Source organism: Geotrypetes seraphini, chromosome 5 (assembly GCF_902459505.1).
Source record: "Geotrypetes seraphini chromosome 5, aGeoSer1.1, whole genome shotgun sequence".
NCBI classification, from domain to species: Eukaryota; Metazoa; Chordata; class Amphibia; order Gymnophiona; family Dermophiidae; genus Geotrypetes; species Geotrypetes seraphini.
The window spans coordinates 191,526,535-191,548,062 of record NC_047088.1 but is presented as its reverse complement, the minus strand read 5'-3'; the positions used below and the strand labels follow the sequence as shown (position 1 = coordinate 191,548,062).

At 43.3% G+C, this 21,528-nt stretch overlaps 1 protein-coding gene across 4 annotated transcripts in view; it reads right to left on the bottom strand.

Moving 5' to 3' along the window:
• LOC117361387 (zinc finger protein 385B-like) overlaps window positions 1–21,528 on the bottom strand; it is a 463,954-nt gene that overhangs the window by 50,640 nt on the left and 391,786 nt on the right. For all 4 annotated transcript variants that reach the window (XM_033946634.1, XM_033946631.1, XM_033946632.1 and 1 more), the window contains exons 5-7: window positions 9,322–9,561; window positions 5,618–5,796; window positions 1,348–1,449 (exon numbers count right to left, since the gene is read on the bottom strand). In XM_033946634.1, coding sequence (XP_033802525.1) covers window positions 1,348–1,449; window positions 5,618–5,796; window positions 9,322–9,561 — 521 coding nt within the window. The remainder of the gene's footprint in view (window positions 1–1,347; window positions 1,450–5,617; window positions 5,797–9,321; window positions 9,562–21,528) is intronic.

Here is a 21,528-nt window from a genome sequence, read left to right as displayed (position 1 = left end):
GGTATCCCTACCGCTATTTAACATTACTAAGGGTGGAGGAGGTGTACCTGAGGCCACATTTTGCCAGATCTGAAATATATGAGAGCATGTGGAACAACTTGTAATTTTGTGGAAAGGGATGATGGATACTATGGAGGTTGGGCGAAGTATTGGAGACTAGAGAAAAGAGAGACACAGAAGGGCAGAACCACAGAAAATATGCTATGTTCCTTGTCCCTGTTTGACATAAGTGTCTTCTAAGTTTTGATGCCCTGCTAGCCTCCTGCTATGCATGTGGTATAAGGTTATTATGCCATGGATACATCAGAATTCCAAAATATGACTGTTACCATTCATTTTTTTGCTCTGACTCTCTTAAAGATTGCCCTTTATATGACTATGCCTAATAGACTATGATCCTGATGCTCAAAAGCTTTCTGTGGCAGTAAGACTCATCAAAGCAGTCTTACTAGCATGGAAAACTCCCCTGCCAATGCACAAAAGGGTCTTCCTTGGCTGCAAAGGATTCTCGTTGCAGCCAGTGAGAATCCTATGCTAATGTATTACAAGGAACTCATTAGTATTCTAATGAATTTTCCTTGTGATGCCCCCGCCCTCCCCCCCCCACCCCCCAGCACCAAATAATCGGTACCAAAATTGTTCAGCAGCTCTGGAGCTGCCAATAGCTGTTATGTGTGTGTGTGTATTGTGTAAATGCACAACACATACTCAACAGATGCACCTATAGGTAGCTTCAGGGAGTCCTGCCAGCTCAGCTGATTGCGGATAATATAAAATTTTATTTCTATATTGCAATACACCGTGAAGTTGGATGCAGTTAGCAGGGGTTAAATAGAGGATCATACATATGAGGTGAGGGTACAATGACAAGTAACATAGGAGTGTAAATAACAAAGGATCATGATAGGTCTGAGTCAAATACAATGAGGTGAGGCGATATAAGGAGAACTCAAGAAATAAAGAGAGTTTGGATCTTGGTACAGATATAGATACGGTAAGGGAGGAATGAGTCCGAACCAGCTGAACTGGCAGGTAAGGAGAGCAGCGGTAGGGTCAAGTGGAGAGATTTGGGCAGGCAGGAAGAGGAGCTGTGCTAGCGATTGCTCTTCTGAGCAAGCTTCAGGCATATTTCTTTCCCCTTTTAATGGGGCTGCTCTGCATGAATAGCATGCATAGCATGCATATAATCTGTATGCTATTTGTGCAGAGCTTTACCTACTACAAAAAAAATTGCTCTCAGCATGGTATTTTTTTTTTACCATGGTGTCGGAGCTTTGTGCATCTTGCCATGTCACCTTCTTCACTTATATTCCCACATAATGCAAATGCATTAAAGAAAGTACTTACTGCTAAAATACTTGGACTGCGTTGAAATTTGTTGTAAGGACTATATTTAGGCTTCATAGGTTTCCCTGCCACTCTGTCCTTATGTCTTCTGCTGGAAATGTGCTGAAATGAAAGTGAACATATTTTTTAACCAAGTTGGGTAACTTTATAAAGGTTTTTTTCAAATATAAAGGTGGTATGTGGGCTAAGATGGCATGTATTTAAATGCATGCTGTGAGCAGGAATGAAATTGCAAAGTGCATATGTATTTTATAAAATACACAAGTAGACACCCTTAGGGCAGGTCTATAAATAGGCTTCTCCATCTAGACTCCCCATAGATGTGTGGTGAGAGCCTGTTGTATAAAAGTAACAGCCCAGATTCCATCACAGAATGCTAACATAACTGTAAGTTATAGGTATCCCTGCTGCATTTATACAGCTGCAATTAGGTCAACTATATGGCTGATGGTAACTGCACGCACATAAATGTAAGACATGCTAGATACTGGGTTTTCTGTTAGTTACCTGCCTAAGTGGTGTGACAAACCTGTGGCCAGCTTTGTCCCTGTATGGGATAAAAGCAAAACACGGTCCCTGGTCAGAAGGGCTGACCAGGTTAAAAGTAAAAGTTTGGTTTTGGCTGACTACCCCTCAGACAGTGAGGTAGAGTAGGAGAGGCAGGAACATAGATACATCCCGCAGAGGGCGCCATCTCAGGACAGGTACCCTAGAAAGCCTGAGAGGACTCTTATGGAGAAGTGGAGTCCTAGGGCTGGAAGGTATGTTCATTACCAGCCTAGGAGAAACCTGAGTTATTTCCCTAGGGATTTCCTGCCTAACACAGCTGCTCTGAGGAGAGAGGGGTGGGGCTTTAACCAACATAAAAACAGAGTATGGAATCTCAGTGGGGGAGCAGGGAAAGCTGGGACGGAGCTAGGGCTAACGAGCTCAGGCAGCGGCAGGAGAGACAGCAGAGCTTGGAGGCAGATGAGGGGAGAAGTCTCTCTCCTCCAGCCCGCACCAGTGAGGACGTGGAGATGACAGAGGACTACCTGTACTCCACCCCAGAGGCTGCTGAGCAGACAGAGGCTATGGACATCGCTGAGCCATTGCTGGAAGCTAGCCATTTCCCCACTGACATGGAGGTTAGTTGTTAAGGGGAAGGAAGCAAGGCTGTGCTTGTGCTGTCTCCCGTAACCCAAGCCCAGCTGACAGAGATTAGGAGAAGAACAGGCAACTCTCCCCGCTACTCTGTATGACTGCCCGGAGAGCTTTGTTTGTTCAAAGAACTTTATCTGTAGGGGTGTGAAAGCTCCGTGGGAAAAACCCAAGTAAAGTTCACAGCTTATATAATGCCTTATTGTGTTCCGTCGGCCAGGAAGCCCAGCTGATTATAACGAGCTGTGAAGCCTGCTCTGCAAGCCTGTCCGTGTCTCAGCTAGGTAAGCTGAAACGTTTAAGAAAGTCAGTGCTTGGTTTTGAAACCGTAATTACTCTGGCTGTTGCCACAAGGTGTGTAAAGTTTGAAAGTTTTATTTTCCTGATATTTTTCATTTGCCTTTTTCCCTGGTGAAGAGGACTGTAGTTAAACTGGAAAGTCCAGGGTATTGAACTGTATGTGGCATTTATAGCAAGCCATTCTGACAAATGCAAGTTATTTTGTATTTTATAATATTGCCATGACATATGGGTGGCTGATGGTATTCAGACCCCGGGTTCAATAAAGCTCAAGAACATTCTTTTGGAACAAGACTTACCTGTGTGGTCGTCTCTTTATAAGTTACTCTCAGTGTGGCCTGGCAGACTAGGCAGGTGCCTAGGTCTGTTCTACCCTGAAAAGCCTTCCTCCAACCTGAGGATGCCACGCCGACAGGCCAGAACTCAGCACACTTAGTCCCTCTGCTGGTTAGAGCAAGGGATAAGTGTGTCACAGTGGGGGTTCCATCCATTGCTTGCCCACACTCCATCCATGTGTACACCCTCCTTGCATTTATAAGCTATATCACTTACATGTAACCTTAGGTGTCCTGTTAGCACTTCCAACTACCACAAAAGTGCTAATACACAGTTGAGTCACATTTTTATGATCACTTGCTAATAACCAGAATAACCACCTCTGGCAGCATGGATGGCAGCCAGACGCTGTTGGAGTGACTCAATAAGATGCTGTTTGGTTGCTAAAGGTATCTGGAGCCATGCAGACTGCAGTGCATCTGACAGTTGCTGATAGGTGTGTGGTGGTGAATCCAGTCATCAAACATGTCAATCGATATGGTCCCAAATGTGCTTGATTGGGTTAAGATCTGGGGAATTCGGAGGCTAGGGAAGTAGCTGGGTCATGCTCTGCAAACCACTCGCAAGCAATTCTGACGGTATGACATGTCACATTGTCCTGTTGAAAGATCCCATCGGCCATAGCGAAGACTATCAACGTGTTCAGGTGTACTTGATCTGCAAGAATGGAGAGATACCCATATCAGTTGTGAGTGCCTTCCAGAGGTATCAAGGGACCTAGACCATACCAATAAAACATTCCCCAGACTATAAAGCTGCCACCACCAGCTTATGAACATCCAACAGTGGTTGCTGGGTGTTTGTTCTCAGTGGATTCATGCCTGACACTACAATGTCCATACATTTGATGAAGCTCAAAACGTGACTCATCGGAGAAGGCAACCCTCTGCCAATCGGTGCAAGTCCAATGTCAGTACTCCTGTGCAAATTGCAGTAGATTTTTGTGCTAAACCCTCGTGAACATGGGTGCAGTCACCAGCCGTCTGCTCCAGAGCCCAATTGCAAGAGTGTTCGCTGCACAGTCATTTTGGACACACATATGGAAGCCCCCTGGTTAGTTTTGATGGTGAGTTGCTCCACGGTAGTGTGCTGATTGTCCTGTGCCAACCTGTGCAGCTGACATTCACCTCTCAAATCAATGGCTCATGTTCTCCCACAGTTACCAAGTGTGGGCATCAAAAAGGTTCCATTTATCCACTCACAGTGCACTTTAACCATAGAAGCCCATGAACAGTTCACAAACTCTGCCATTTCCGAAATGCTGTCGCTCTTAACTCAGTAGCCAATGATCATGCCTTTTACAATGTCTGGTAAATCACGCTTTTTCCCTATGACAGTTACGGTTGCTATATTGGCAACTTGCTGACATCCCCTTATATTCCCATGAAGTGTGCGCGCGACACGTGCGTTCGTTCATTGGCTGTGCATCCCTGACATCAGAGGTAGGCAGTGGTCATAATAATGTGACTTGTCATGCAAAAGGGGCGTGTAAATGCAGATGCCTAGTTATAGAATTGCCCCCTATAATGACAATTTTGTAAGGTGGCACCTAGTTTTAGGTGCTAATAACAGTATTTTAGCCACTTATACATATAAATGACCTCTTACAAAATACAGACTTGAGTAAGAGTGCTGTTTGCATGGCATGTACTGCGGCAGAGGGTGTGCACATGGCTTCAGTTTGGGTGGAGCATAAGTAATGAATACAGGTTTTAGCATGACCAGTCAGCATTTTTCTTGTGTTCAAAAATGTTTGTACTGTAAAACTATCATTTGTCCACAGAGCCAATTTTATACATGTTGGGACCCAGGGCACAAATTAAGGAAGGAGCCCCCTCCCAATTTCCCCATAGGAGGGGCCTTAGGGCACCTGGGCCAACCGGAATCTTAGGCCCAATTTGCAGTGCATTCTGGGATGCACTGGGAGTAGCCTAAGATTCCGATTGGCCAGATCCCAATAAATTGCATACTTCTTGATACATTTGATCTGCTTCGTGTCTTCTACCTATGTGAGTGCTTGCAGATCATCTCCTCTTGTGTTTTTCCCATTTTTCCCTTAATACAGGTTAGTAACTAGCCCTCTATGTCTTTTCACAGGATTGCTTGGGGGGGAGGGCAGGAGGGGTGATAAGACGATCACCATTTATTTATTTCTTCATTCATTTTATGAATTGGATTATAATTAAAAATTCAATGCTAATTTATAATTTAAGTTTAAAAAAGCCAAAGAAATAATCTCAAAAGATTTCCCCAAAATTTACAAAATAATGTTTGGTAAGTTTAAATATCAAAATCTTGGGGGTGGGGGGTGCGGGATCCTTATCTAATAGAGTGTTTATCACCTTTGGTGCAAAGATGATAAGCCCTCACAGCCCGTATCTGTTTTACAGTATTTGGTTTTTAGTATTAAACAATAATTTGTAACTCATAATTAATAGCTCAAGACAGCAACATGCACAAAACAATAAATTCTCATACTGAAATGTTGTTTCACCTGTTTCAGCTGGATTTCTGAATTCACATGAACATCACAGATTTCACAATGAAATGTCTTATTCTGTAGTCCTGAACCTTTACTCCCATTTTGAAGCTTCAATCTTGAACCAGATCTAGGATAAGATTTAATTGGACCTGCTCCATTTCTTGCTTCCAACATTGTCTTGTGTTTAGAGCCTTGCATTAAAAAATTATACAGGTTTGTTAACGCATAACATCAATTTTGTTTGGAATGCACATGAAAAAAATAACATTAAGAAAGTTTTTAAAACAGGGGAACCATTCATCTGCAGTACTTCTGGCTTCTACATGGCAAACTAGCTGAAGAAAGATTTTCCCCAAATACATAGGGGGCATTTTTGGAAGAACATCCTGCTCGTGACTTTAAATAAAATCCATCTATTTCATAGCTATTTTTTAAAAGGAAAACCATCAAGATTTCCTGTTTAAAAATATGAAGACATTTTTGCACTGAAAATATCCAAAATGAACAGCCATTTTCCAAAATTAAACATCCAAATATGAAAAAGCAGGCACAAAAACATATGTCTGGCATCGTTTGTACAAAAATAGCCACCCAGACATCCCCGCAGAGCAGAGGGGTGGCCTAGTGATCAGTGCAGTGAACTTTAAACAATGGGACCCAGGTATGAAGCTCACCTTAATTCCTTCATATGTTATTGTGAGCCCTCCAAAACAGATAAAATCATACTGTACCTAAACGTACACCACAATAGCTATCATACTTGCAGATGTCTTATAAATTCAGGTACAGTAGGTACTTCTGTGTTCCAGGAGGGCTCACATATTTGTTCAGAAATAAAGGAGTTAAAGTGGGAGTTACACCTGGGCCCCATTGTTCAAAGGCCACTGCACTGACCACTAGGCTACTCCTTAAACTTGCTTGCTGCTCTATTACAAATGTCTATAATCGTACCTAAAATTGTCATAGAGCCTGATATCTATTATTACTTTTACTTCTAGGGAGTAGGAGGGGAAAAATAACCACTGGGAGTTAAGGAGAGGTCATATGCTCATCTCTCTAATGATCAAGCTGTTCAATCAGGTCACCTTTCTGTACTCTGGACATGATTGAAATGGGTCTAGATAAAAGCATCCTTCTTTTATGTCTTCTATATTTCTTCCCGTTCCATTACTGCTGAAAGATGTCCTACTTTGGGTCCATCCTAGTCTTGCTCAAAACACACTTCCAAAATTCACCCTTGATATTTGGACAAACTGCAGTGTAAAATGTCCATATTCTGCCTTTTGAAAATCGCGATGTGGATGTTTTCAGCAAGCGGACCTTTTTTGGGGCCAATTTGAGATATCCATCTGCTTCAAAAATGAGCACCATAGTGTAATTAAAGGGAATATTTGGCTGTATTTTCAAATTCTCAAAATGTTATTCAGAAGGGGGTAAAAAAAAGTATTGATATATCAGAAAGTATTAGATAATTATCAAAAAGCTACATAGCTGGCAAAAAGAGCATATTATGATCATAGGATTCAATCTATGTCCTCTGGATCTAAAGAGTTGTCTTCTATTGTTGATGAGTTATTCTCTGGTAAAATTCCTGTTTCTAAATCATTATCTTCAAGTCAACAATCTTCAAATAGGTTTCAACAGAAATTATTGACATTGTTGAATCATTTGATTCTTTGGCATTGTCTCTTACTGACTTAAGTATAGTTCTGATTGTCTGGCGGGGGACTTTCTTCCTGATTCCTCTGGAACAAGTTACTGCGGTTATTCAATCTTTCAATAACACTTCAAGTTCACTGAATATTTATTCTATTGGGTACATTGACCTTAGCGCTGACAATTCCGCTCAGTCAAATGCACGCAGCGACAAGTGTGTGCATGAAGGGAATGGAATTGTTAGGGTGCAATTGTAAGTGTAGTGGGGGGAGGGGGGTTTGTGGCAATCTTTTAATTTAGAGCACGTCGGCATTGAGCACCCGCCCCCTATGAGTGTGAGAGTGCGTACTTGTAAAAGGTTCCACCACACACTCGCGTCAGAGCGAGAGTGCGAGTTGTAATCAAGTTCTAAGTGTAGTTGGGGGGAAGTTTCCCAACACACCCACCCCCTAAACGAGGGTGCCAAACCCCCCTTAACGAAAGTAGGGGGTTCCCCCCCTGAGAGCGGAAACGGAAGGAATAGGGTGGTGCGTATGTGTCCTGTACGCAAATTGTTGGCACGCCAGTGTCTGCATATTTGACGGGTCACCGTTCTATTGCAGTAATGAAATCCTTACATGATATTGCTACCCAATCAATTGCTGAGATTGTCATTAAGAGGCAAATTCTATAAACAGCATCCCGATTTGAGGCGGCCTACTGCTATCTAAAAAAAAAAAATCATCCCGGGCAGGCCGCCTACATTATAAGCGCCTCTGTGAGCCTAGGGAGGCGTGTAGGGCTGCTTAATCTTGCCTAAGGCTAGGCGTGGGCATGGTTTCGCCCGGAAGTGGCCTTAGGCAAGCTTAGGTGGCCCTAGGTGCCTATCTAAGCCCACGATAGGCGCCTGAAACGTAGGCCAGAAAAATGCTGGCCTACATTTTAAGCAGATGCGGCCGCTGAGCTTATCGTTACAAGTTTAGCATCCATGGCAACCCTTCTCCCCCCCCCCCACAAAAACTACTGGCAGGAGTGATGCCCAGTCCCTCCTGCTGGAACCTCCCCAACCCTGCAAAGATCGCTGGCAGGAGACATGACCAGTCTCTCCTGCCGGAACCCCCCTCCCCCCCCCCCCCCCGTAAGTATCATCGGCAGCAGGGATGCTCAATCCCTGCTGCCGGACCCCCCCCCCTCCCACCATAGTCTTTGTGGAGCGGGGGGGAGTATGGGATGCCGTGGCCACTAAACTAATCGTGGTAGGGAGATTCCCTTGCCGCGATTAGCTCTGCGGCAACACAATTTTCTAACCAGTGCCTGTAACTTGGGTACCAGTTGGAGAGTCGTGGTGGTTAGACGGCTTGGGGCGATTCTGTATAGGCTGCCTATGTGCGATTCTCAAAAGCCACTTAGGCGGCTTCTGAGACCGGGTGCCCTATACAGAATCCGGGCCTAAGTCCTTCACTTAAGGTGTATTCCCAACCATGATCCATTTTACCAGATAATCACAGGTCAGTTTCAGCATTGTTCTATTAAAAGTATAACATGTTTTAATGGTAGCCCATGTTGATAAACCCCCCCTCCCCCTACCTCATGCTATTTTACTACAGGTCCCATTTTATGCAATGAAACCTAGGGCTCCTTTTATGAAGGTGCGCTAGTGGATTTAGCGTGCGCTTAGCGCGTGCTACATTGCTGCACGCGCTACACGCTAACACCTCCATAGAGCTTGTGTTAGTATTTTTCGTGTATTGCAGGGGTTAGCATGCGCTAAAAAAGCTAGCACACCTTAGTAAAAGGAGCCCCTGGTTACTAATTATGGGGCAACAGTAATATAACATGTCTTAATGGTAGCTCTTGTTAATAACTCCCCCACCAACTCATGCTATTTTATCAAAGGTCCCATTTTATGCAATGAAACCTAGCTACCAATAATGGAATTAACAATAAAACAACATAAAGGTAGCCCTTCTTGAATAACTTCCCACCTAAATGATGTACCAGAAAGTTACAGCTGACATAGGTAAGAGCTAAGCAACAAGATCATCTCAAGAGATATTAGAAGAGAGCCAAGGAATACTAACCTGTATTGTGGGCTTCAAGCTGTGACAGGGAGTTCACTGCTACTTTGCATAGGGAACAGTAGAGCAGTTTTTTGGCTTTTTCCTCCTCTGACTCAGACACTAAACCGGCTGCTCCGTTTGTGCTCTTAGAAGGTGCTTCCAATAAAATGATTGGTAATGTAGCATCAAGCTTGGAAATGAATGGGTCAGCATCAGTGCTTGAAGGCTGACTAGAGCCATTAGTTGATTTTCTTTTATAGTCTGAAATATACAAATGCTCCTCATTAAAAACCAGGCTCATATGGAAATATTAAAATAACTGAGCGGGAAATGCATAAAAAGTGATATTTGAAATTGAATTTTTCAAGTGTAGTGAGTTGTATTTGCATATTTATAGAGTAGTTATATTACTGTAATATTCTAGATTAATTCTGTAAACTTACAATTTACCCACTTAGAGGCTAGAATCAATAAGCTGTGGGGGAGGGGGGAGGGCTAGACTCAGGACCAATATTAGAAAAGAGTAGTTGCTTGCATGTAAGAGAGGCTCTCGTTCTACTGTATTTACAGTAGACAGGCAACTCCCTAGGATGGTGAGATATGTGTGTCTGATTTAGCCTATAGTCTTTCGTGAATCATCACTAAGATAAGCAACTATGTGTACATGATAGATTGCTATTTTGCTGAGGTGCATCTTTACTGAGGAAGTAACACTCTTCATTGCTCAGTTCCAAATCTTCAAATGTTTCTTTGCACTGATTTGCAGAATGTAAAGAGGTAATGAAACAACTTTTGTGAGTAACAGATGAAAGGACCCAAGTTCTGTTGATCACAACAGAAGAACAATCTTTTACATTGACAGTTGTATGATTTTCTGGTGGAAGCTTACAACCAGGAAATTATATGTGAAGAGAGGGGATTAATCTGTTCACTGAGGAGAAGATTCTTAAAGCTTTGTGGTAAAAACCGACAGACCGCTGTTGAAGCCGTTCTTGTAATGATTTTTAAAAAGGCAAGTCATTTTCCAAAAACAGTGCATGCAAATGAGGTTCACGGAGCAGAGTGCAGGCTCGCTAAATTTACTTGAGATGAGTCGCTGGTGGTAGCGATCAGCACATGCACAGAATATACCTGCATAACACCCCCCTAGGCAAATTATAGATTGGCAGGAGAGATGCCCACTCTCCTGCCGAGTCACTCTACCTTCTGACACCCCTGGCGGCTGGAGAGATGCCCACTCTCTCCTGCCATCACTCAACCCCTCCCCCCCCGACAACAAACCCCTTGTGCCCCTGACTCTACATACACAGACACCCCCCGCAGCGGGAGAGATGCCCACTCTTTCCCACCATCACCCAAACCTCCTGACAACTCCCCCTGTGCCCCCGACTCTACACCCCCCACCGCAATGAGAGATTTGCACACTCTCTCCCATTGTCACCTAACCCCCCTGACAACTCCCCAGACAACTCCCCACCCCTCCCTACTTTATTCAGGAAGTCCGACCAGAAGGACGCCTACCTGCTCCGGCTGGTAGGCCCGCCTCTTACAAAATGGCAGGCCTTCCCCTTCCCAGTACATTCTGGGATGTGCCAGGGAGGAGCTTAAGGTTCTGATTGGCCCAGGTTACTTAAGGCCCCTCCTATGGGAGGGACCTTAGGCGTCTGGACCAATCACAGCCTTAGGCCCCTTCCTGGATGCACCACTACAATATACAGTAAAGGCATGTGTTTGAAATGACATGAATTATTTATTTATTTAAAAATTTATATACCACATAAAAACTAAGCGATTTACAAAATTACATGTATACATATTAAAAATGCTAAACATGTTTACACAAGAAAAACACAATAAAACATTAGCTAACGATACCATTATTAAAACCTTCTTTTAAATTCATCCTACAAGACATAAAGTCAAAATCCCATAAAAACATTTACAGGATGGGAAAACATTAGAGATGCTTTCCTTTGCTTTGGTAAGAATGCCATTGTACTCATGTATCTATCAAGGCTCGAGTCTAATGTATTAGATCTGCAGCACTAGGGGAGAATTTGACTTTAAATAATTTACATTGACTCTAAGAGCAACAACTGATGGAATGGTTCAGTGATTGTTCTCCTATTTGAGGTGAGCTCCCTTTCACCAGGCAGTCATCCAGGAAAGAAAGGATGAAATCCAGTCCTTTTTCTCTTTCCCTCTCTGCCTTAGTTCCCATGGCCCTATATCTCTTTCTATTTATTTCCCCTCCTGAGGTCCTTTCAATTACTCAGCAAACATTTGGTGAAAACTCTTGGTACTGTTGAAGGTCTGAATGGCAGGATGCAACAATGTTAATTAAATCATGAAATGAAGGAAGGTATTTTTGGTGAAGAAGATTGTATATGCATGTATGTATCCTAAGTCCAATGAGCATAATCAGACATGGCAGGATAGTATACGAGGTGTTCATTTTCAATTTCTTTCAGGCAAAATATTTAAGGTCTCTCAGGTCTAAGTCTAGTCCTAAACAGTCTCAATTCTTGGAATTAGAAGCGTCTGGGATTTAAAAAACAAAACAAAAACCCTTGTTGATCTTGGTTGGAAAAATTAGTCTCATTGCATTTCTTCAGTAGCTCCTGGTTGAGGCTGGAATAGATTCTTCCAAGGTATGATCAGAGGGAATAAGGAGAAAACAAAGTTAATAGCCCTCATCCCTAATCTAGAGGACCTATTTGCCCAATGTTATTGAGTTCTAGGAACAGGTATACAGTCTAGTAGAATCTTGCCTCCCACTGTAGCCAGGTTGAGGGGCCAGTTATGTTCCTGGATCTCAAATAAGGGCTCAATTTGAGTTGAGATAGGATCTGGGGCTTCATCTGCTATCTTTCTCTTTGACCGGGATGTATAGCTTGTGGCTGTTGTGGACATTTGTAGTTTGACCCACTGGAAAGATTAGAGTAGGAATATTTCTTGGCAAGTGTTTGTTCAATCAAGGATGATCCACAACAAGACTCCTGTGCTTTTCTCTATGTACAGAACATTTCTTAGACAGTCATAGACATCCCGCCTTAGGCCTGACGCCCTCAGCCACTCCAGCCTCCTTGCTCAGATGGCTATAGACAAGGTCCTCTTTCTTAATCAACAGCTAACTCTTCTCTATCACTCAGAAGATGAGTCTTAGACTTTAACTTCCATAGGAATTTTGTGTCAAAAATTAAAAGTTATTCTTCAATCTTCATTAGTGATGAGGAATCCCTCCAAGAATAACTTACCTTGCAGGATACCAAACAAAGCATCCTCAATAATTATGTCCTCATTCATGAAAATATGCCATGCCTACCAGGACTTGGGACCTATCCATGAGACTCCTTATGAAATTGACTTATATGAGACATCCTTACAAAATTAACCTGTATGATAGGAAGCTCTGATTATTTTCTATTGTTTCAGGATGGTACAAAGATATTTCAAGTTGTTAAATATGTGGTCCAAGCATGACATGTAAAAAAAAATTGACATTCTTGTAGATCAGACCACAAAACCGTAAAATTAAAAAAATCTTCATTGAAATATTTTCTGTCAAATTTTGAATATTTATTTAAATTTTGATTCCCATATATCATTATGTAGAGCTGGGGAGGCAGCAGGTGACCAGAGGTATGAATTACAGAAGAGGGGCTGGATTAGAGAGCAGAGTGACTGCTCTGCTCCAGTCTTACCCTCTCCTCTTCCCTGCAGGCTGCCAGGAAGGAAGAGGCTGGACAATAGCACTCCTACTGCACTGGAGTCTAAGAAGTAGTAGAACTGTATTCAAGGTTGTTCCCCCCTCTCCCCCACAATTAAATCCTGCTTTAATGTAAGCTGGTGTCATTTTGGAAGATGGTAATGGTAGAGTAGAAGTGACTGGAAATTGCTTTTGTCATTTTTGGACCCTGGGTTCTTGGATAAGCTGGGGAGGGGGTAGGGCCTTGGGAAGGGGGGTAAAACATAGAAACATAGAATATGACGGCAGAAAAGGGCTGACGGCCCAACAAGTCTGCCCACTCAAGAACCCTCCCTCCCAACTAGTCTGCCTACTCAAGAACCCTTCTTCCCTGGAGTATCTATCGTTTGAGCATAACTCTGTAGTACTCCCACCTGTTTGTCCCATCGACTCTTGAAGTCGAGCACGCTACTGGCCTCGACCACCTGGCGGGGAAGATCATTCCATCGATCAATCATAGAAACTCCAGGTGTATTCTTTGTAAATATTGGGAGAGCATAAGTCAGTTTCTGGGGAGAAGGGTGGATCTGGCTATCATTACCTGAGATCACTCTAGACTCCTTAGTGCACAAAATTTGCATATTTCCCAAAATTCTTTAAAAAGTGCTAAAAATTGCATCCACATATTTAGGCATTTGTGTGCGCAATTTAATTGAATTACACACCAATTAGTGCAAATAATTGGAATCTTAACAAGCAATTATTGGTGCTAATTAGTTTTAATTAAAATATATATGCATAAATTTAGGTTGCAGGATCTGTGTCTAAATTTTCCATGCAAAAAAGGAAGCAGACAAATGGGAGGAGCATTCCTGCGAGTCGCACGGATAATTATAGAACACATGACTTCCGTGCCTAACTTTCGGTGCAAGGTTTTGCAGCAGGATTTTGTTGGTGCACAGGGACATCCCTAAAGATGAGCATAAGCACTATTCTATAAACTGCGCCTGACTTTAAGTGCATTTTTTTTTTGACAGATTTTTCTAGGCGCCATATATAAAATTCAGTTCAGTATGGGATCCTTTTACTAAGGCGTGCTAACCAATTTAGCGCACGCTAGATGCTAAGGTGCACCTTAGTAAAAGGACCCCCATGTGCAGGAAACACAGCACATGCACATATGACAATATTTAAAAAAAAAAATTAAAATGACACGAAGAAAGAAAAAAAAAAATACAAACTGGAAATAAGGAAATGAAAAACTTTTGCCTGCATGCTACTATTAAATGTTATTTGTGTGTGTATATATATATTTTTTATCTAAACAAATTTGTGCAAGAAAGTTCAACGTCACATTCTTTTGCATCTCTCTTTTTCTGTTGTAATTTTCATACATAGCATTGATCTACCATGGAGGCATTCTCAGGAGCTTTTCCTAGCAGACTTATAAATTGTTTGGTATGCTATTTAATGAGTGGTAATAAAGAAGTAAATTATGATTAAGTATTCCTCCGGGTTCATTAATATAAATGCTATTGCTGTTGCTTATTACCATTTTCTACCTTAGTTGATTCAGACTTTATTTTAAATTTCAATTAATTTATAGACCAAAATAGTATTCAGTTTAACTATTCATTTGAATACATTTTGTGAGATTTGACTTCTGCCTACGGCATTAATATTTTGCCTTTTAAACAGATGAAGGGTAATTTTAGAAAATAATTTTTGTGCATATATGTCAATATATGTACATATAGACCCTGAGGGGTTCATAATAAAAAAAAAAAAAAAAAAAAACACGTCTAAAAAGTGGCCTAAATGGCTACTTGGACAATCAAAAAGCCTGATCGTCCAAGTACCCATAATCAAAGCTGGTTTTAGACGTATCTAAAACCAGCTTAGCCCTTTCCCCTGCCTCTAGACGCACAGCGAGAAAAGAGGCGTTTTCAGAGGAGGGGAAAGGGCGGGCGGTGGGCAGGAGGTGGGCCGACCTAGACCTAGGCGTGCAGCAGGTATAACCAAAACCTTAGGCAGGTTGCCTAGTCGGCACCTATACGTTTTGACTTAGACGAAGTCAAAACAGGTCTAAGTGCCGAAAAAGGGACCGCTGAGCTGATCATGGCTGCTGCGATCAGCTCAGCGGCCCCAGCAACCTGCCTACCCCCTACAGCAATGATCACTGCAGGAGAGATGCCTCATCTCCCCTACCGCGATGCCATCACTCCTCTACCCGAACTGCCGCGACCCGCGGCAGGAGAGATTCCCTATCTCTCCTGCCACGATACATCACCCTCCCCCAACATTGGGGCAAGAGGGAGCCCAAGCCCTCTTGCCCCGTGATCCCCAATCCCCCCCTGCCGAGTCCGATGGGGCCAGGAGGGAGCCCAAGCCCTCCTGCCCCGCGATCTCTAATCCCCCCCCCCGAGTCCGATGGGGCCGGGAGGGAGCCCAAGCCCTCCTGGCCTCTCGCCCCCCACCTGCCCAGGTGGACCCCCCTACCCCCTACCTCCTGCTACAATACGGACAGGAGGGATCCCAGGCCCTCCTGCCCTCGACACAACCCCCCCAATGACTGCCCCCCAACCCCCGATCGGCCCCCCACCGACTCGCGAAAAGCTTCCAGCTCAGGAGCCGCACCGGGAGGGCATCTGCGCATGTGTGGACGCAATGCGGTGATGATACGTGCATGTGTGGATGTCGGTACATAGACAAAACTGTGCGAGACAAAGCCACGCCGACAGTCACGCGCAGGATGTCTGTACGCTGGATTTAAACAGTATTTTAAAGCACTCCGAAGGGGGAGGTTTGGACAGGGAACCCACCCACTGGACAGGGAACCCCACCCACCCACTTTACTTAGAATTGTTGGCGCTCCCGTTGTGGGGGGCGTTGGGGGGAACACCCCATTATAGAGGAAACAACCTTTTTCCATGTTTTTTAGGGAAAAAGTACAGTTTCCTCTGTAATGGGGGTTCCTCCCACCTCACCCCCAACGGAAGCGCCAACAGTTGTAAGTAAAGTGGGTGGTTCCCCCCCCTCCACCCATCAGAGCACTTTTTAAAATACTGTTTAAATCCAGTGCACAGAAGTCCTGCACACAATTGTCAGCGCTCCATTGGCCACGCGGCTTTGTCTCACACAGTTTTGACTCATCACCGTAGATGTCATCACATCTGCACATGTGCAGATGCTCTCTCGGCACGGCTCTGAACAAGAGAACAGGTTGAGGGGGGTGGGGCTGGAGTGGAAAGGGGCGTGACTTGGGTGGAATGGGGGTGGGGCCAGGTGGGCCTGGGGGCATGGCCATGGGTCTGGATTTTACATGAGTAAAATCTGGTAACCCTACGGATGGTGTATGTTAAAAAGGAATAGGACTGAAGAATAGGGGAAAATGTGAAGAGTTTGCTGTCAGCTGAGGAAAAGAACTGGCATCAAATGCCAGAATTTACATGATGGTGGGCAGACCTGGTGGAAGCACTGCTGGAAGGAGCAAATGAACAACAGCATAGTACTAGAAAAGAGCTAGAGAGTGCTTGCACTTGTTTATATTTCTGTGGAGAGGATAGTTTCTGATAAATAAAACGTCCTTTTGAAAATCTGGGCTGGATGGAGAGGTTCACATACTAAGTTTTCAGCCCAAGGAATTTCCCCTGTTCACTATTAAATTACTTGGACAAGTTCCTTGAACATTGTCCTAATACTGTCTCCACTCTGCCTAAAGCCTTTCAGGAGCATTTAAAAAAACCAAAACAACTACTGGTAAATATTTTCTTTTTCTGTTTGTGAACCTTTTTTCACATGTACACATTGAACATAAGAACATACGAATTGCCACTGCTGAGTCAGACCAGTGGTCCATCATGCCCAGCAGTCCGCTCACTCGGCGGCCCTCTGGTCTAAGACCAGCACCCTAACTGAGACTAGCCCTACCAGCGCACGTTCTTGTTCAACAGAAACTTGTCTAACTTTGTCTTGAATCCTTGGAGGGTGTTTTCCCCTATAACAGCCTCTGGAAGGGCGTTCCAGCTTTCTACCACTCTCTGGGTGAAGAACTTCCCCTTTCAACTTTAGAGAGTGCCCTCTTGTTCTCCCTACCTTGGAGAGGGTGAACAACCTGTCTTTATCTATTAAGTCTATCCCCTTCAGTACCTTGAATGTTTTGATCATGTCCCCTCTCAATCTCCTCTGTTCGAGAGAGAAGAGGCCCAGTTTCTCTAATCTTTCGCTGTACGGCAGCTCCTCCAGCCCCTTAACCATCTTAGTCGCTCTTCTCTGGACCCTTTCAAGTAGTACCGTGTCCTTCTTCAGGTACGGCAACCAGTGCTGGACGCAGTACTCCAGGTGAGGGCGTACCATGGCCCGGTACAGCGGCATGATAACCTTCTCTTATCTGTTCTTGATCCCCTTCTTTATCATTCCTAGCATTCTGTTTGCCCTTTTTGCTGCCGCTGCACATTGTGTGGATGGCTTCGACTTGTTGATCAGAACTCCCAAGTCCCTTTCCTGGGAGGTCTCTCCAAGTACCACCCCGGACATCCTGTATTCGTGCATGAGATTTTTGTTACCGACATGCATCACTTTACACTTATCCATGTTGAACCTCATCTGCCATGTCGATGCCCATTCCTCGAGCTTGATTATGTCACGTTGCAGATCTTCGCAATCCCCCTGCGTCTTTACTACTCTGAGTAACTTTGTATCATCCGCAAATTTAATCACCTCACTCGTCGTACCTATGTCCAGATCATTTATAAAGATGTTAAAGAGCACGGGTCCAAGCACCGAGCCCTGCGGCACCCCACTGGTGACGCTCTTCCAGTCCGAGTATTGTCCATTTACCCCCACTCTCTGTTTCCTATGCTCCAGCCAGTTTTTAAATTGCTCTTAAATTTCTCTCTTTGGAGCAGTACGCTCTTGAAATCTTTGGTTTGTGTACCAAAGGCAATGGAGAGTGAAATTTTTGTTAAGTCGCCACCGCACATTGAGCTGAAGGTTTCAACGTATCTTCAATGATGACACCTAGATCCTTTTCCTGGGCAGCGACTCCTAACATGGAACCTTTCATCATATCATAGGTTGGGTTCCTGTTTCCCACATGCATCACTTTGCACTCTCTCACATTAAACGTCATCTGCCATTTTGATGCCCATGCTCACAGGGTTCTCTTGCAATTTTTCACAATCCTCTTGCAATTTAACAACTTTTGGCCTCTTTTAAAAAGCTGCGCTAGCGGCTGCATTGCGGTAACAGCTCCGAAGCCCACAGAGATTTAAAGGGCTTCGGGGCTATTGCCGCGCAGCAGCCGCTAGCATGACTTTGTAAAAGAGGCCATTTGTGTCATCAGCAAATTTAATTATTTCACTAGTTATTCTCATCTCTAGATTATTGATAAATATGTTAAAAAGGAGTGGTGCAAGCACAGACCCCTGAAGAACCCTGCTGTTTCCATTGAGAATATGGACCATTTAAACCTACTCTCTGTTTTCTGTCTTTCAATCAGTTCTTAATTCATAATAGGGCATTACCTACTATCCCATGACTTTCTAATTTCCTCAGAGGTCTTTCATGAGGTACTTTGTCAAAAGCCTTTTGAAAATCCAAATACATAGTATTAATTGGATCACCTTTATCCACATGTTCATTTACCCCTTCAATGAAATGCAGTAAATTTGTGAAGCAAGATTTCCCTTGACTAAATCCATGTTGGCTTCCTCTCATTATTCCATGCTTATGTATATGTTCTAAAAGAAGAGCCCCTTGTCTTAGAAGAAAGTAACACAAACAGGAGAAAGACAAGGTGAATGTCCAATCAACCATTTGGATCTTTATTGAACTGTACGAACATTAAAAGAGTCCCAACAAGGATCCTTGTTTCGATGCTGCTAAATAGTACCTTCTTCAGGGGACACTTATTTGTTGAGTACCATCCGCACATATGCTGTGGAGCTAAAGCTGGGTGGTCTGTACTGAATGCTGCAAATAGACCGTCCAGCTTTGGCTCCACAGCATATGTGCGGACGATACTCAACAAATAATTGTCCCCTGAAGAAGGTGAAATTTATCAGCACCGAAACAGGGATCCTTGTTGGGACTCTTAACATTTTTACAATTCAATAGAGACCCAGTTTGGTTGATTGGACATCCACCTTGTCTTTCTCCTGTTTGTATGTATATGTTCAATCATTTTGTTCTTTATAATAGTCTCTAACCATTTTGCCTGGCATTGACAGGAAAAGGTGACTAAAGTCACCAGAAACAAAAAAATGAGGTTTCAAAGAATTATGTTATAGCAAATAATTTGTAATACAACAGTCCAAACACCATCTTTTTATGTGAAAAAATAAAGTTACAGTAGTTCAAACATATAACCATTGCAGACATTTTTCTACATTTCTATGACTTGCCCAACTTCCCTGATTCTCAGTGCATTGCTACAGAGCTGCCAAGTTACTCAGCTCCAGGAAGGAAACTCTTTGTTCAATCCTGTTTTTGAACTTATACCCCAATTCTGTGTTCTTTTTGTAGTCCCTGATACCACCAATTGAAATCAGCATTTCAGGTCCCATAATGTACTAGGATAGGGTTGCAGAGAAATCCAGTATTGAGGTTCCATTTTGAACTCGATAACTTGGCTACTCTCCAGCTCTACCCATTTGGCTCCTCCATTCAAAGCATGTGCTTGCATAGTCCCCATGCTCACTCAAAAACTACTACTGCAATCATACATAGTAACATAGTAGATGACGGCAGATAAAGACCCGAATGGTCCATCCAGTCTGCCCAATCTGATTCAATTCAAATTTTTTATTCTTAGCTATTTCTAGCCAAGAATCCAAGGCTCTACCTCGTACTGTGCTTGGGTTCCAACTGCCAAAATCTCAGTCAAAACCTACTCCAGCCCATCTACACCCTCCAAGACATTGAAGCCCTCCCCAGCCCATCTTCCCTCAAACGGCTATGTACAGACACAGACTGTGCAAGTCTGCCCAGTACTGCTCTCAACTGGGCTCTGCTACTTCTGGAGAGGTAAAATAATGGTGGGGGAGGGAGTCCCTGACAGGGGGGCATCCACAAATATATGTTTGCCTAGGGACCAATATTGTGTTAATCCAGCCCTAGAAGCCTATGGTGCTTATTTTTTTAAGCATATGGAAGTCTCAAAATGTCTAATGGACATCCGTATGCTTGAAATATCCTAGTTCAAATTTTGGAAAGGCAAGATTTCAACATCCAACACTGCAGGATGTCCAAATAACAAGAGGGCATGTTTTGTTGGGACTAGGAAGGGTCCAAAATCAGGATGTCCAACTCCAATTACAGAACAGGAAGAAATGCCCAAGCCTAAAAAGAAGGAAATCCTACAATAGACGTGTTTTAGTCACATCCAGAGTATAAAAATGTACTACTACCTATAAGTATAAAGAAATATACTACCACATTTTTGTTATTTTGTGAGATTCACGTTTTGAAGTCAGATGGTTAGAGAAGATTACAGAATGCATAATAAAACATTTCACATGTCCATGTGCTGTCATGTTTATTTAAGGCTAGTATGTCCTTGAATTCATGACCTTTGTTTTGCCACTGTAGCTTTCAACAGCTGCAGTGAATGCCAGTGAGTTATCTTATAATGTCAACCACAGTCAAATTAACTATACACATACCTAGCTGCCTCCTACGGTCAACTGCGATTCTGGATATTCAATGCCAAGTCAAAGTTTAGTGGATCACACTTAGCTGGCAAATTTTTGTCGGCTGACCAGCTAAAGCTAACGGCCAAAGATAGACCTGCTTTTTAGGCGGGTCTCTCTGGCTTCATGCCTTAGCTGGCCAGCCAATGAAAATCAGTGGTGACTGTCTGTATCATGTGACAGAGACGGTAACCAGGCTAGCTGGGAAACCAGATATTCAGCTGGAGATAGCTGGCTATCTCCTGCTGGCTGGGAGCTGGTTTTGGCCAGCTAAGTCCCACTGAATATCGAGGGGACTGTATTCATTTAATGCCAGGTAGAACAATAAGAACTGAATAGAGCTGCTTGTCACTGGTGAGAACATATAGAAAGTAATTTTATAACTGTCTGCTTGAAAATAGGCACCTAGAGGGCACATGGTAGAGCAACGTAGGCACCTGCTTTCCTTTCTAGAATATGATTGTAACAGCATGCAAGCACTCATGCCAGCAGTAGGGCTAATATACGAGCTTGCACCTAATTCCCGGAGAAAAGCATGCAACTTATAGTATTCTGTAAGTTATATGTGTAAATGTGAATCCTGCCCAAGCTCTGCCCAGATTATGAGTACTTATGTGGATGCCTACCTGTAAAATACATACTATATAATATGGGCACATATTTTCAGAACAATGTGCACATAAAGGTATTTACCATTTTCCAATAATTTGCATGCATACTTTATAGAAGTACCTATAGTGCCCCTTGACAAACTAAAAACTTGTTTTTTCTGTCTCCCTCACTACATTAGGAGCCCTGAAAAAAGGACAAGTGAAAAGAATCATTTTCTATACTTTCCAGGCAATCAGC